General features: G+C 41.4%; 1 protein-coding gene across 1 annotated transcript in view; it reads left to right on the top strand.

Annotated features, from left to right (window-relative positions):
- mcama (melanoma cell adhesion molecule a) overlaps positions 1-15886 on the top strand; it is a 36513-nt gene extending 20627 nt beyond the window's left edge. Inside the window, exons 3-16 of the mRNA XM_076161464.1 lie at positions 1112-1340; positions 2182-2252; positions 2401-2488; positions 2975-3154; positions 6543-6673; positions 7298-7439; positions 8004-8119; positions 9582-9723; positions 10159-10295; positions 11365-11506; positions 12150-12185; positions 13001-13130; positions 14171-14288; positions 14452-15886. Of these exons, the coding sequence (XP_076017579.1) occupies positions 1112-1340; positions 2182-2252; positions 2401-2488; positions 2975-3154; positions 6543-6673; positions 7298-7439; positions 8004-8119; positions 9582-9723; positions 10159-10295; positions 11365-11506; positions 12150-12185; positions 13001-13130; positions 14171-14288; positions 14452-14454 (1665 nt within the window). The 3' untranslated portion in view covers positions 14455-15886. The remainder of the gene's footprint in view (positions 1-1111; positions 1341-2181; positions 2253-2400; positions 2489-2974; positions 3155-6542; positions 6674-7297; positions 7440-8003; positions 8120-9581; positions 9724-10158; positions 10296-11364; positions 11507-12149; positions 12186-13000; positions 13131-14170; positions 14289-14451) is intronic.
- Positions 15887-16136: the final 250 nt, after the last annotated feature.

Here is a 16136-nt window from a genome sequence, read left to right on the forward strand (position 1 = left end):
TACATTTACATGACATTACACACACAATTGATGAGCTGATTAAAGATTCATCCTGAAGATTTGCTGGGACACATCATCAGTGATCTAACCTGAGGTCATTGGGTGTTTTGGGTATTATCAACATCAAACACACTTACGGTAGATAAGTTTTAAAAGAGTTGAGATATTAATGCCATGAATAAATTGAAAACGGCGTAAATCAAAATAAGATTTATCAGAGTAACAGATCAGGAAAATCTATCTATTTAAATCTATTTACTATTTTAAGTCTTATCATCATCATTAGTATTCTGGGGAAAGATTAACTGAATGTGTTCTGAAAGTTTGTTCAGAAGAAGGGTCATTTCTGGCCACATTCCAAGGATTGTGGCAATGACGTAAGGTGTCTAAAAAAGAGACTCAAGTGTCAGGTGACGCAGTGTCTGAATGACATTGTGGCTTTAAAATCTTTTTAAAACTATACTCACTAGGACTCTTTGTCTTCATTTTATATTTTCTAGTATTATTTTTGTTGATGTGCACACAAACCAAAGCAAAATCCTTGTACTTGTAACCTACTCGGCAACAAAAATGTTTAGATCTCATCTGATTCCGCGATGAGTAATGTAATTGACTGCTGAGATAATGATTAATGACTGCACCCCTCTAAATTAGAGACAAGAGAGAGAGATAGACAATACAACAAAAAAGGTCTTATAAAGGTGATACTGCTCATCTATTTGTGTTGTGGTTTATCAGGGACCCCATTAGAAACCTAGTTTCATGACACATGAGTTTCATTGTAAATTTCTGGTTTTCCAGTCCAAGTTAATCTTTTCACGTCGTCTATGCATCCCAACACTGCAATCTATTCAAAAACATTTCCACTAAGAATTATTTAATCAAATAAACCTAGTGGAAAAAGATTTTCATTTTTATGCCATTAGTTGACTGTTTCATAACAAAGATTAAGAAACTAGGGACAGGGAAATGGAATTAACAATCACATTTGCACTAGCTATATATTCTTGCTCAATTAATGCAATGACTGGCATCACAAGCATTTAAACTTCTGCTTGATTGAATTGTGGATTGTATGTTGTCTTATCCTGTCTGATTGTGTGTTCTCCAGAGAACTCTAGGTAACAACACTATACAGCGACTCTACTATAGTGATGACAGCCTTCAGATGGTGGATAACAACACAGACTACAGCAGTCGCATTAATGTGAGATCAGACCACCAGGAAACTGTGCTTACTATCAGTGATGTGCAGCTCTCGGATGAGAGGGTCTTCTTCTGTCAGATCAACGCAAAGTTTGCTGGTAGCGCTGAAGGAAAAACCCTCCTCCGGGTGTTTGGTAAACAATTTCACTAAATGTTTTCCCTTGCTTTGGAACACTAGTCTAAGTGTTAGTAGTATTAGTACAAGTTGTGACAAATGTTTTTGTGGTGTAATGATATGTAGCCAGATTAATATTGAACTTTTTCAGTGACACATATATCCGCATAAATCTGATCACTTAATACCTCCACAAACACATTAATCACATAATATTTCACAATAATAAAAAAAATCATGATAATAATAGAAATTTTATGTTGGTATTCAAGTATGACATCACATTTAGCAATATTGTATTGAAAACGCTGGACATATTGAAAACTGAAGTGACGATGCCATATTATTTTAGTTTCCAACAGTGGTGGCTTCAACTAGTGTCACTTCTAGCATAGGTACTACTTTTTCAGTAGCTTGACAGTAATGCAGTTGGTTTAAAAACAATGTAGGTTTTCTAGTTAACCATTAACTAACTAACATACTATTTTTTCCCCACAAGTAGCTGTGTAGCTTGTCGATTACAAGCACTTTATAGTTAATGCTGAATTGAATTCAAACCCACACTCTTACTGCCCCGTACTCACACAGCCTTAAACAAACCACTCTCAGTACCTCTACTCCCCTGAACACATCCCAGCATGAATAAGGATCAGGAAAAGCGTGATATGTACTGCTGAAATGGTAGTGGATGTTAATGATTTTAATCAGAATCACTTAACGTTCATTTTTTAATTGTTAAAACAAAATGTATATTAATCATTGCTTTATTATCCGTAGTCTTTTGTTGATGATTTTGTTAGTCCTTCTTATAAACAAATGAAAGCTCAGTAGTGATGAAGTGTAACTGTTGTGTGGTCCAGCTCCTCCAGCGGCTCCAGTGATTGAGGGTGTCCTTACTGGAATCTCTGTGACCAATGAGGGGCCATCAAAGGTACATTCACCTCAGCTTTTAATTTTAAATTAATTATAACTCCTCCAAATTAAACACATTTTCAACACAGCGGCATGAATAATATGGATATGAGATGGTTAAGACCTTGATGTGCTTATTGTTTCTAATTTACTGTTGCACCATACAGGTTGCATCATGTGAGGCTCGAAATGGGTACCCTACACCCAACATTACCTGGTACAGGAACAGCACATCATTGATGACTACACCAGGAAGTAAGAACAATCGCCTCTGTTGTCTAAAACTACATATAAAAATCAATGTCAAAACTTTTTTCTCTGCACATTAGAGGACAACAACAGCCACCACATACTAACAGATTCCATTGACAAACAACCGGACTCCAAACCTAAGAAAGTCACAAAATCAAACCAATGTAAACACAAATTTAGATCAAAGAAATTTGGCAGATGATGGGCAGGAAAAGTTGCAATAGAAATACAAAGACATGGAAGCCATCTGAACATGGTTTGTATGCTGTAAAGCAGATATTTCATTTTTTACCTACACAAGCAAACTTGTTCATGCACTGGCCCTCAGTTCTTACGGCCCTGCTATCTGAACTTATACTATTTACATAACAATTCAGTTCCAGATTCAGACCAAAGCACCTCACATGATGTCATCAATAGCATGTTCTTCTCACTGCGTATTTGGAAACATTAATGCCCTCATACATTCTGTCTCTCTCCATTTCCCAGAGGTAAACGTGTTGAACGTAGTCACTCGAGAGTCCAATGGCTTCTACTCAGTCCAGAGCACACTGGAATACAATGTGGTTAAGGAGGACAAGGATGCTTATTTCTCCTGTGAGGTCAGCTACTTTGTTCCCAGCGCTGTCAGGACAGTTGAGTCCAAACGCATCAACGTCAGTGTTCACTGTAAGTTCTTTCTGTAAATGGTCAGTTTCTGTAGTCTTATAAGATAAGATAAGATAAGAAACTTTATAAGTCATCATGTTTCATGCAATTCACAGCAAATTGCATGCAATTCAAATTTGACTTGCACCCCCTCATATCACACACACACAAACATTACAGAGGGGGTGCAGGGCAGCCATTCTGCGGTGCCCATGGAGCAGTTGGGGGTTCGGTGCCTTGCTCACGTGCACCTCGGCACTGCTCTGGAGGTAAACTGGCAACTCACCAGCTACCAGTCTACCTTATTGGTCCACACGGGGGGCTCGAACCAGCAACCTTCTGGTTCTCAGCTGTCCACCGAAGCAGACTGAGCTACTGTCGCCCCCCCAAAAAAAAACTCTGGCAGCGGTTGGATCACATATCACATACTGTGGATAGTTTACATAGTGTAGTGTACGTAGTACGTAGTGTAATTAAATACAGGATTTCTACAGTTGTGAAAATCCTGGAAAAGGCTTTGGAAAAGTCTTGTTAAGACAAGTGAGAACAAGAGAATTGCAACCAACTTTATTTCATGAAATCTCAAGTTCAACAGTTTATTGTCATTTGCACAGAAATACACAGGTTGATACTGTACATTGAAATTCTTTGTGATGAGACGTCAGCAGCAGCATATAGAGAATAAAATTGACTGTGCAAAAATTTTAATTTAGGGCAGAATTGAATTTAGTGCAAAAGGTATTTAAGTAAAATGCAGAACTGCAGACAGCAGACCAGACTGAATAGTAGCAGAATAAAATATATATGTACAGACTAGAAATACATGTTAAACAGACTAAAATATACAATGTACAGACTATTACCTATAAATAAATCTAAGGTGGCATGAGTGCCAATGATAGTGGAGTGCAAAGTCACTGGTTGTGAAGCCTGATGGCCTGGGGGAAGAAACTGTTTTTGAGTCTGGTAGTACGAGCCCGATGCTCCGGTAGCGTCTACCAGATGGAAGGAGGGAAAAGAGTTCATGTGGCTGGAGTCCTTGATGATTTGCCGTGCTTTTCTAAGGCATCGTGTGTGATAGATGCCTTGCACGGGGGGAGGTTGGAGCCAATGATGCGCCCCGCTGTCTTGACCACCCTCTGGAGGGCCTTGCGGTCCTCAGCAGAGCAGCTGCCATACCAAGCAGTAAGGCAGCTGGAGAGGATGCTCTCGACGGTACATCTGAAGAAGTTAGTGAGACATTGTAGACATGCCGAACTTCTTGAGTCTCCTCAGGAAGTACAGGCGCCTCAGGGCAGTTTTCACTGCCGAGTCAGAATGTCTTCTCCAGGTGAGATCGTCGCTGATGTGCACACCGAGGAATTAAAAATGGGAAACTCTCTCCACCTCAGCCCCATTGATGTGAATAGGGGCGTGCCCCTCCTGTCGTTTCCTATAGTCCACAATCATCTCCTTCGTCTTGCCGACGTTGAGAGAGAGGTTGTTTTCCTGGCACCAGGTTGCCAAGGCACTGACCTCCTCTCTGTAGGCGGTCTCATCGTTGTTGGAGATGACACCCAGGTGTCAACAGCAAATTTAATGATGACATTGGAGCTTCTTGTGGCCACACAGTCATGTGTGAACAGGGCGTATAGCAGGGGGCTGAGTACGCAGCCTTGGGGGGCTCCAGTGCTCAGGGTCAGTTCGGAAGAGGTGATGTTACCCATTCTCACCACTTGGGGCCTGTCCGTCAGGAAGTCCAGGATCCAGTTACAAAGGGAGTTGTTGAGGCCCAGGATAATGAGCTTGGGGACTAGCTTGGCGGGAACAATAGTGTTGAATGTTGAGCTGTAGTCTACAAACAGCATCCTCACGTAAGTGTCCACTTTATCCAGGTGGGAGAGGGCGGTGTGCACAGTCAGGGCAATGGCGTCGGCGGCGGATCTGGCGAATTGAAAAGGGTCCAGGGTGTCAGGGAGGGAGGAGCAGATGTGAGTCCTGAGTAGCCGTTCGAAGCACTTCATGATGGTGGATGTCAGTGCTTCAGGGCGGTAGTCATTCAGGCAGGTAATGGAGGGTTTTTTGGGGACAGGGACAATGGTGGTCTGTTTGAAGCTGGTGGGAACTACAGACAGGTACAGGGAGAGGTTGAAGATGGAGGTGAATACCCCCCCTAGCTGGTCGGCGCACGCTCTCAGGACACGGCCTGGAATGCCATCTGGCCCTGGAGACTTCCGTGGGTTTACTCTTTTGAAGGCTTTCCTCGCGTCGGTCGTAGTTAGGGACAGAGTGCAGTCTTCCTGGTCCTCAGCTAGCCTCACTGCTGGGGTGTTGTTGCTCGCCTCAAACCGTGCGTAGAAGGTGTTGAGTTCATATTGGAGAGAGGCGGCGGGTGGGGCATCACTGCTATTCCTTCCCTTGTAGCCTGTGATGGACAGACTCCAGCTTGTCCCTGTAGTCTCTTTTGGCATCTGTGATGGCATCTGTGATGGCCCTCTGGAGGTCGTATCTGGCTCTCCTTAAGGCCTCCAAGTCCCCTGAGTTGTAGGCAGACGACCGTGCCAAGAGCTTAGCACGCACTTTGCCATTCACCCAGGGTTTCTGGTCGGGGAAACACCTAACATTGACCTTCGGAACGACATCATCGGTGCTTTTATCTGCTTTTGTATCAGCTTAATAAACAAGACACAGTCTACTGTGACACTGAGTTCTGCAAAAAACTTATGATCTATAAAAGGGGGGCCCTGCAGAAAAAGTTTGGGAACCACTGTATTAGTGTATTATAGGTTATGTGGCATGTAAGTGTAGAAAATCTGTAAGCAATGATAATACAGTGTAGTTTGTGTTTGGTCTTCTAGACTAGCGAGCTAGCATGTCAAATTTTGATCACCATTGGGCAGAGAGAAGGGAGAGAACATTGGTGTGCACATGTATGTTATTGAGGCTCCTCTCATGTCAGAGTCTCAACAACAGAATCCTGGTCAGATGAGGAGGTTTTATTTAGGAGGTCATAATCGCAGCACCAATATTACAACAAACACACTAGAACAGACAGAATTGACAGATTTGTTAGATTTGCTGATTTGTTAGATCTGTTGATATGGTATGAAAATTTTAAAATTTATGAGGATATGTCCGTAGCTGATTTCAAAGGGACTCATTAGCCAGTGAAAAAACATTTCATCAGCAGTGCCATTGCAAATACACACACTCTTTTCTCAGTCCCTTTCTGGTGTTTTTTAATCCAGTTTTTGGCCATGACAGCAGCCAAACTGTCTCTGTAGTCAGCACTATGCCTAAAGTCACAAGTCACCATATGAATGAGCGTGCTTCATTTGACATCTGTGTGTGTGTGTGTGTGCGTGTGTGCGTGTGTGCGTGTGCGTGTGTGTGTGTGTGTGTGTGTGTGTGTGTGTGTGTGTGTGTCCAGACCATACCACTATGGTGGCGCTGTGGAAGGAGTCGCCAAAGAAGGGTTTGGTCAAAGAGGGAGATAATGTGGAGCTGCGTTGCCAGGGCGATGGCAACCCCCCGCCATCCTTCATTTTCAACAAAGAACAAGTAAGATTGGCAGACCTTTTCACTGAATGTCCAGAGAGAGAATGAGTGACACACAGGAGACATGTAGGGAATTTTTTGAATACGGAGAGCTCACAGGACCCCATGTAGACTCAAGTGTGTGAGCTGTGAGAAAGCTCTGTCAGCCGATGTGACCCTGCAGATTTAGGTCAGGGTCTGTGAAGGCCTCACAGACCAGACATTATACTGACAGACGCATGGGCATTCACACACATCCGTTGTCTGTGCACACAATACAACTCAGCTGACTTTGGTTTGAGCTATGCTGTAACCATGACCAAATGATTTCCACTGTCAATGAACTTAATGTTCTGTATTTATAATGTAGATTTCTATCAGTTCTGATGATGTTGTACTCACCAACCTCATTACTGATGTCCAAGGTCATGGGGACTCTGAAGACCACTTGGACTTATTGTCCTACATTATCTGATCCAATTGAAAGAACTCAACGGTCTTTCCAATCTCTTAACAATCAGTCTTCAACCGTCCTCAATTAGGATTCAGCTTCACTGACCCCATGAGGCCCTGAATGAATTTTCTGTTGAAACATTTTTAAAGAGCGTTTCTGTTGTGATCAAAGTTGAAACTGGATGTTTTTTGTAGGAGATGCAAGTCTTGAACAGCAGCGACGATCGGCTGATCCTGACAGCAGTTTCACGAAAAGACAGTGGCATCTACCAGTGTCGCCCGCTCGAGGCTGAGAGCAACACCAAAGTCAAAGGAGAAATGCAGCTCATTGTGCACTGTGAGAAATGACAGCACTCAAATGCACACTGCACTCACTGCACTCTCTCACTGCACTCTGATATAATAGACCTCATTATTACCAGCTCTTTAATGTCATTTAGTGTGCTTTTAGCATTGTTTATGCTGTAGTATTTAAGTAGTATTTATCAGTAGTTTTTTTCTTATCACTTGTCCTGTGTGCATGTGTTTTGTGTCATGTTGAGTTAAAGACAATCTTCCTCTGTGTATGCAATATCGCTGTCAATAGCATTCTACACAAAGATGGCTGCTTAGTGTATGCTGCATGTGTTTGATTGTTTCATGATCAGAACGTTGAGCCTCCAGGCAATTAACTAAACAAATGACATCTGTTCAAACTGAGTTTTGGCCCAACTTTAAACATCAGTCCTGTAGGACCAAATAGGGTTCATATCAGGGTAAACTCACACATTGTCTGCCCAGTCTCAGACTCTCCCCAGACAGATACTCCAGTGACGCTGCCACAGCTTACCACTACCAGACAGTGAAAGTGGTAAATGAAACTATGTGATATTGTGTCTGTTTGCTGTATTGATTTTTTCAGACCTGGATCCTGCTACAGTGATACCTAAAGACTTAGAGGTCATGTCCAAAGGAGAGAATCTGACTGCGACCTGCAATGCTCTGTCCTCTCTAAAAACATCCACAAATTGGTACAAGGTAAGCAGATATGATGACATTAGATAAGATTACAGAAAAGATCTTATTTTATTTTTATATACATTAAGATAGAGAGAGTGCGTGTGCGTGTGCTTTGGTATGTATGTCAACACAAGCGCAATTTAGAAACATTGTGGGGGTAAAAAATTTGAAAATGAATAACCGCATTTTCATTCACTACGTCCTCTGATACTGTCTTCACTAAAAATACTCCAGAAGTGTTTAGGTAGGAATAAGGAAAGAGAAATCTCTTGAAACCTCAGCATAAGCATTCATTTTGATGATATGTTTTCCTAATTAAGGAGGGTGGCAGGTTGTTCTATCGCAGAAAGTCAGACGTCAGTGTCGGGTTGAGCGTGGTAAAGTTGGCAGGCAAAAGGCCTGAAAATGTACGTTCACACTGATGCCGAGAAACTTCAACCCTTGAGATTTAAGGGGAAGTCTACTTGCACTCCTCAAAAGCCAGGAGACTAGATTTTGGGTCAGTTAAGTAGAGCAGCAAATCATCTGCGTACAGCAATAATCAATATTCGACACCATTACAAATAACAACCTTTAAAGAGAGTGGATGACTGTAATGAAATGGTTCAATGACCAAAGCAAAGAGCGATAGGAGGCATCCCTGGCAGTTATGCTTGTGTACACTAGCATGCATATTAAATCAAATCAGCCCAGAACACCATATAAAGTCCAAAATCAATGTTTTTGAAAAGTTTTTTTTATTGTTTTGTCTTTCTTTCCCTGACGTTGGTCACCAAAACATTTCTTATTTGTTAAAAATGTGAGTGTAGCATACAATTGTGTTTCGTAATCCATAACAGTTTCAGCAACCTTTCTGCCCACCATCAAACATAGCTCTCATTCTCCGTGAAGGAAAGAATGCCAAAATCTTCAAACGATTTGGACGTTAAAGAAAATCAATAATTTCATATTTTTTCAAATGCTAATATGAACAGCATGTGTTTGTTGACTTTGAACAGCAATCCAACCCGCAGACCGACATCATCACAGACCTGTGTGAGCCCAATCACAGATAGATAGAGACACACAATACAGGACTTACTGCAGTGTAGACAACAGTTTAGGACTAGAACAAAGGTGATACCAAGAGAAATGCTGACTGAATGGATGCATTTAACAACAACAGTCTCTAGGTGACTCAAACTATGATAAATAGCTGCTTTAGCTAAGTTGTAAAAATGCCAAAGATATCAGTACAAGTATATAAAGCAATCAATAACGTGGTAAGTAAGCGTGTCTCATGTACTTCGGTTCCTTTACCTGTATGCTTGGTTAAGAGTCACATTCAAGAGAGTCAACAGTTCCAAGTTTGAAATCTGATTTCAGCTTTTTCTCCTGGCGGAAGTGCCTCATACTCAAATGTAGCATTTTTTTCTCTTTTCAGCAAACCTATTAATTCCGATCCCTTGTGTGTGTGTACCCGTGTGTGTGTTGAGTATAGAATGGAAAGTCAGTGGGTGAGGGGAACAGGCTGCTCCTGCAGGATGCCTCTTATGAAACAACAGGAGAGTACGTATGTGAGGTGACCCTGCTCTCCCTGCCTGCCCTGCGCACCCAGGGCTCTGTTCACATCATCGTCAAAGGTCAGCAAACGCAGCACAGCTTGATTGATTTCTCTTTGTTTGTGGTAGATGCTTTATAGAAACCCTCTATATCAACTCTCTTGAAGAGTGAGACCATGAAAGAGGACACAGGTCTGTCATTTGAGGGAGGAAACTTGACTTGAGATGCAGTCCAGCTGATCCAGTTGCTTTCAAATTCACAAATCACTAGTTCACTAATTCCTGACTAATCATAAAGACAATCCAGCTTTTGTCAGAAATACTACTGCTACAACTTAAACTTGTTTTATGCTAATTTTGGTATTAGAATAATACTCTGAAAGGAGCTTATATGTGTGTGTTCTCTATATCTAATCTATATACTTTTTCACACTTTGTATCTCCTTTTTCTTTGTCACATCATACGTCATTTTGTGTGTGTGTGTGTGTGTGTGTGTGTGTGTGTGTTTTGAGCAGGTGGTCCCGAACTGGTGGGTGTGGGTCAGGAGTTGGAGCTGGAGCTGGAGGAATCAGTAGGCGGGGTGGTTAACCTGAGTTGTGAAGCCCATGGGCATCCACTCCCCACTATCACCTGGGATATCGTTGGCAGCCAAGTAACTAGAAAAGAAACCTTTTTTTAAGCCTTTTATATTAGTGAAAATCTGTTATTGCTTATTGAGTGGTAATATCTGGATGTGCTGGACATAAATCATTTGGGTGGTGAACTGTCAACTCCTTGTATAAATATATCTTGTTAAATGAGTGTATTAATTCACATAGATGCACCTAAGTTACTATTCCGGTACGGTATGGTTTAGTCATATTGTTATTCACAGAAAAGGTATGAAAAAGGTAATGGAAAAATTTGGGAATTTTCTTGGAAGGGCCTGGACTGCGAAGTCGGCTTTGTTGAAGCACAAGTGTCACGAAGCCAAAACACTTCTGATCTGACTGTATCGCCACGGTAACTTCTGCTCCACAGCAATGCTGGTGCGGAGCAGAATTTGGTGGCGCGTATATATATATATATGTATATACTGTATATACAAAGCACTGCCTCTTGACCAATCATCTCGCTTGGAAATTAGTTTCACAGTACTTGCAGGATTCCTTTGATAAAGCGGCGCGAGGATACTCAGATAGCCATGAAATAAGCTTAAATTCCCTGAGAATATTCTTTGCCAGCCCTACAGATTCTAAACAGAAGGGACAAACTTACGGGTGCTTTTTACTTGCTTTGCTGTGCGTTTCACGCTGTCCCGATGGCAACAAACAATAATGACTATTATCCTGCTTGTTAGCTCCTCATGATACCAATTATCGCTGATTGCTGATTTTGTCGAGACAGCTTACACAAACATGGCCAGGAACAGTTGAGCTTCCTTGGTAGTACAGGCCCTGAGTGTGTCAAAACAGCACAGTTCATTATGTAAGGCTAAAGCAAACAATGTGTGAATAACGTAGGCTTTGTCCCACAGACATACATTGATTTAGCAATGATACTCATTTTGACATGGTGAAAGTGCATACCATCAACAAACTAGGCCCCAGAACACACTTTCATGTTGAAAGATAGACTAGGATCAGCTTACCGTTGGTAAGAGGTTTAGCGGCAGTTTTGTGTTTGTGGATGGAGTCTTAAAGCTTGAACTTAGTCCAAACTTGTGTGTGTTCCCCCCAAAGACCTGGTATGAGGTGGTGAAGAGGGCAGATGATCTCTCGGCTCAGAGTGTGGTGTCAGTCAGAGTGACATCAGACACAAGGGCCCTGTGCAACGTGTCCAATGACCTGGGCTCTGAAACCAGACTGTTCAGCATCAAAGCAGGTGAGAGGCTCAGCAGTCAACACGCACTCACTGAAATCTCACAATGTCACTTTTTGTCAAACTACAGCTTACTGCAAATATACAACATTTGACACTCAAGTCATTTCTTACTCTGCTAAAGAATATGAGTTCACTGACTTTTGACAGGAAATCACTCCTTAGTCATTCTATAGCCATCACCTGCTCACTCAGTCCCCATTACACCTCATATCATAATTTGTTATGTATATATGATTTCATGAAAACTCACTGAATGTGAGTCAGGTAAAGGTTGGATAGCAGTTTGCTTGCAATTCTTATCGCATTCAGCCTCGTATTAAGGGGTTAATAGTAGCCTGTGTGTACCCATACTGTCTGCAGCATTACAGCTTCACTGGATAGGTATTCTCTTTGGAAATACTGGAAATCAATAGAAGTACAGTCTGAAATAGAAAACTAAACTAGTCTAAAATCAAGAGGTTAATCAAGAGCTCTAAATGAGCTACAGTTTATTCATTTTAAACCTAGCCAAAGTTTTTGAATGTGCCTTCAGATGTATACCGCAGTAAACACAGCCTTATGTGTGATATATTGGAATATGAGTAATGATAAGTGTAACATTTGTGACCGTAACTGCTCTAAGTGAAGTTCTGTTTGTCCGCAGTTCCCCTGGCAAGCACCATTGCACCCTTCTCTTCTGGTAAGACATGTCATGCAATCATCCAATCACCAGATGCTTTGGAGTAGTTTTACACTGGAGTTGTTGTCTGTTATGATGGTGCTGTGTCTATTTGGTGACAGCCTTCTGCATAAGATACTTTGGTGTTTCCTCGCTGAAGTTCCCTCCAGAATTTTTGCAGTGTCCTTCAATTTGGAGGACCAGACTGATCAAATGAGAGCTTTGGAGTACAGGGTGAATGTGTATGCCTTTGACTGCATTCCATCTGTGACCATGAAGGCTTGGATGAACATTTGAATTATTTATGATTTTCATATCTGCGTGTTTTGAGCTTGTAAATTGCCTTTGGGTGTATTAAATATTCTTTTTAATATAGAGCAGCATACAGCATACTGAAACAAGGCAGCAGTACAACGCTGAAACATTCTAACTATATGTTTTCCAGGATACTTAGTTGTTTACTGCGGGATTTTGAAAAAGCCTCCTCCACTTCCCAACAGTCCTCCGATTTAATAATGATAATACTAATACTAAGTAGAAGAAGAAAAAGAAGAAGAAGAAGAGGTGCAGTTTGGTTCATCATGATGTGGATACAAATCTGGACTAAAATGGCTACTTGGACATGTGTTATTGTAGTGTGTTACTATTACTAACAGAATTGCGTCGTCATGATACTGCTGATTCAGTCTCATGCAACTTTGTTCTTCCAGACATACAGCATGTTGTCTTTAGGAGAGCTTTATTATTTGAACACAACACATTTTATCCAGAGTATCTGGCCTTGATTTGGGTGTGTGCTCTAATAAGTGTGTGTGTGTGTGTGTGTGTGTGTGTAGCTGAGGGCAGTGAGCTGATCATAGTGATGATCATACTGTGTCTACTGCTGCTGGTCATCTTGGGCAGTGTTCTCTACTTTCTGCACAAGAAGGGGACGATCCACTGTGGACGCTCAGGGAAGCAGTACATGTGAGTACCCCCCTGCTTACACTGCTCAAATCTGCAGGACAACAAAACAAAACATTTTTTCCCATTTCAGAAAGCTGCCTCATTGATCGCACTCTGTTGCCATAGCAACTTATGCTCCATGGCTAGACTGGTCTGGAGCAGCATATGTTAAAGCTTAGTTGAGCAGAAATATAAAGCGACACCCTTGACCAATCACTAGCTTCACCAAATAGCTTCAGCATTCCTGCAGGATCCCGTTGACATATCTTTTGGGGGTTTCCCCCTATAAGGCGGCCCAAGATATTTAGAAACTGGCAAAAATCTGCTTGATTTGCCCCAGGATATTCATTTCCAATGCTACAGAATTTCGGCGGAAGCCAGACAGTATTTGTGTGCGCTTCTTACTAAACTAAAACAATAAGTTAAGTCCAAGGCTGCGTAGTAGTTTTCTCTTGTTACCTGCCGAAGGATAAGGGTGTGGTTCTTTGTCCTTCATCCAAGAACGAAGCATCTCCTATCAGCAGCAACGGAGTGGCATGGAGAGTGAGGGTCTTATATCAGCAACTGGAGGGTCGCACGGAGATGCTGATTTTAATGTTTCTGTTGGTTTTATGGGCAGGATGACATCATAGGTCAGTGGTCACACTCGACCAATCCTGGGAAACAGCGTTAACTGCTCTCCTTTGTTCTTTCAGGGCCACATGGTCTCAGCAACCATTTGTAGGTTCTACAATCATTTAATCACTACAGCAGAACATTTGTTTTTGAAGCAATGATGGAGAGCATGAACTGAAGAAAAAAAGCACAGCTTGGTTTAGTTTTCCATTGGTGACCCAAGAAGGCTCAGGCGAGTCAGACCAAAGTGATGTACAATTGATGTTACAATGTACCAGAAGGTCAAATAAAGCAATGACAGGAACCTAATTCAGGGAAATAATGGAAAATAACAAAGGGGTCCAAATTTACAGTACCAGACAACTCATTGAGACAAAATGAAATGTAACACACATGATCTTACTGTGTCTCATCACTGTTAACGAGGTGTTAATTTTCATCAACAGCACCAAAGAGAATGGTGCCAAAGAGGACATCGTTATGGAGATGAAGACCAACCCAAAGGCGGAGGATGCTGTCCTCCTACAGGTTGTCAAGGCAGACAAAAAGGACTCGAATGACCAGGTAACTATAGTGGCAGATGGATAGAAAGTCAGTGTGTCACTGTTCAAAAGAGCATTTCTCAACTCTACTCAAATTTTGCACAGGGCCTTTTTGGCAGCATCCATAGTTTTTAGGCACAGGGTAACGATCACTGTGAACTGAATATGTGTACGTCGTGTTACAGTGATCTGCTGAGTCGAGATCAGGGACCTGCAGCAGGGAGCAGTAACCCATAACACAAACAGCAAAAGGGGAAACAGCAGACCAACTCGACCTAAGACCCTGCAGTAGTGACACCACCTCACAGAACATGCACACGATACAGAACGCACACACGCACACACACACACACACACAGACTTATGTACAGATGAGTATTTTGCTTTGGTTATTTGGTTATTTCAATCCTTTCTTTAAACTTGTTGTTTTCCAGTGTGTATGAGGATTGTTTTTTGTTTCTTTGCTTTTTTTTTATTACAGTGTACATATTTCGTATATATTTTGTTATTTAAGATATTTTGGGTAAAAATCTAAACTACATTCAACCTGTCAATCATACACACTGTAGGCCCTTTTTTGGTGACTGCTGTCAGACTTTGGTGCTTAAACCACAGTACATTTGCTGTACACACCTGCTGACTTTGTACTGTGACTGCAGGTAATGATCAGCAGTTATTTATCTGCTGTGCCTGTTTGAAACTTGTTTTGTATCAAACACTGATGTTGGTTTTCGTTTGATATATGGTTGTTATTTGTTAGGAGGGCTTAAAGGACCATTCCTTGAATTCTGTGTATTTGAACCAAAAATCACATGATATTACTGCAAAAGCTTGCAACACTACAGCATATTTTTGGAATGGTTTGCATGTGATTTTCAGGTTAGAAGTATGTAAACATGCAGGTATGGCTCTTGAAGGTTCACTGTGTAAGTTGTGTTGCACTGCATTGCCCAATGACTTGCAGCATTAATGGAATAATGAAGTATTTTCAGTTTCAATTATTTGTGCTTTCCCCTTTCCTGAGTTTAGATGTTACATTTGTAGAGATTTGCAGGTAAAGGACTTCCTCAGGTGAGACATGTAGGCTTCCTTTGTGTGTTTACACGTTAACTTCATATCACATTTCACTCAAGTCACCCTCTTCCAATATTTGTTAGCATTAAACATCACAATTAGCCTGACTGACATCATTTGTTACAGCAAAACCATTTGTGATTAATAGAAATTCAAGAAAAGCTCTTGCATGTGGCAACTCCAAACAAATCAGTTTTTCTTTTATGACATAACTGCAGCATGAGCAGTGTGGGCTAAAATGTGTTTTTTGATTTGACTTAATATCAAGAAAAGGAGCAGCAGGTAAATTGCAGCACAAAGTGAGAACAGAGCAGTTCAGTCCTGGGGTTTAGGTTGCACCCACATTTTGAGTTTGATATGCCTGATGACTTTTTTGTTTACAGGATTTTTCATCTGTGGGAAGAAAAGTTTGAAACGCCTTTTGAGTTTTATGTCAATTTTCAATGTGTAAAATTTAAGTACTGTACATGTGATTCTTTGATGCTTGCATTTTTTGAATATCTTTTGTGACAAAAACAATGCCAAATAAAACAGTTTTGACTTTCACTGGGGTTTTTTTCTTTTGGCTGGTTGTTTCCTCCAGTCATGTGTGTAAGTGGAGCTCAGATGTGCACGTAAGTAGAGAGATTAAGTTAGAAAAACAAAGAGCTTAGTTCTAAAAATGTTACATCTCCGTACAGCAGCCAAGGGGAGCAGGAGTAACACACTAACCCAATTTGATGGCAGTAATTAGGCAGCTTCTCTGGAGTTGTGAATGCTAATTTCATTTAGCTCCCAAATGATAGGCTTGTCAGTT

Source organism: Genypterus blacodes, unplaced genomic scaffold (genome assembly GCF_046128005.1).
Source record: "Genypterus blacodes isolate CSIRO-AG114 ecotype Tasmania unplaced genomic scaffold, CSIRO-AGI_Gbla_v1 ptg000111l_1, whole genome shotgun sequence".
Classification (NCBI taxonomy): domain Eukaryota; kingdom Metazoa; phylum Chordata; class Actinopteri; order Ophidiiformes; family Ophidiidae; genus Genypterus; species Genypterus blacodes.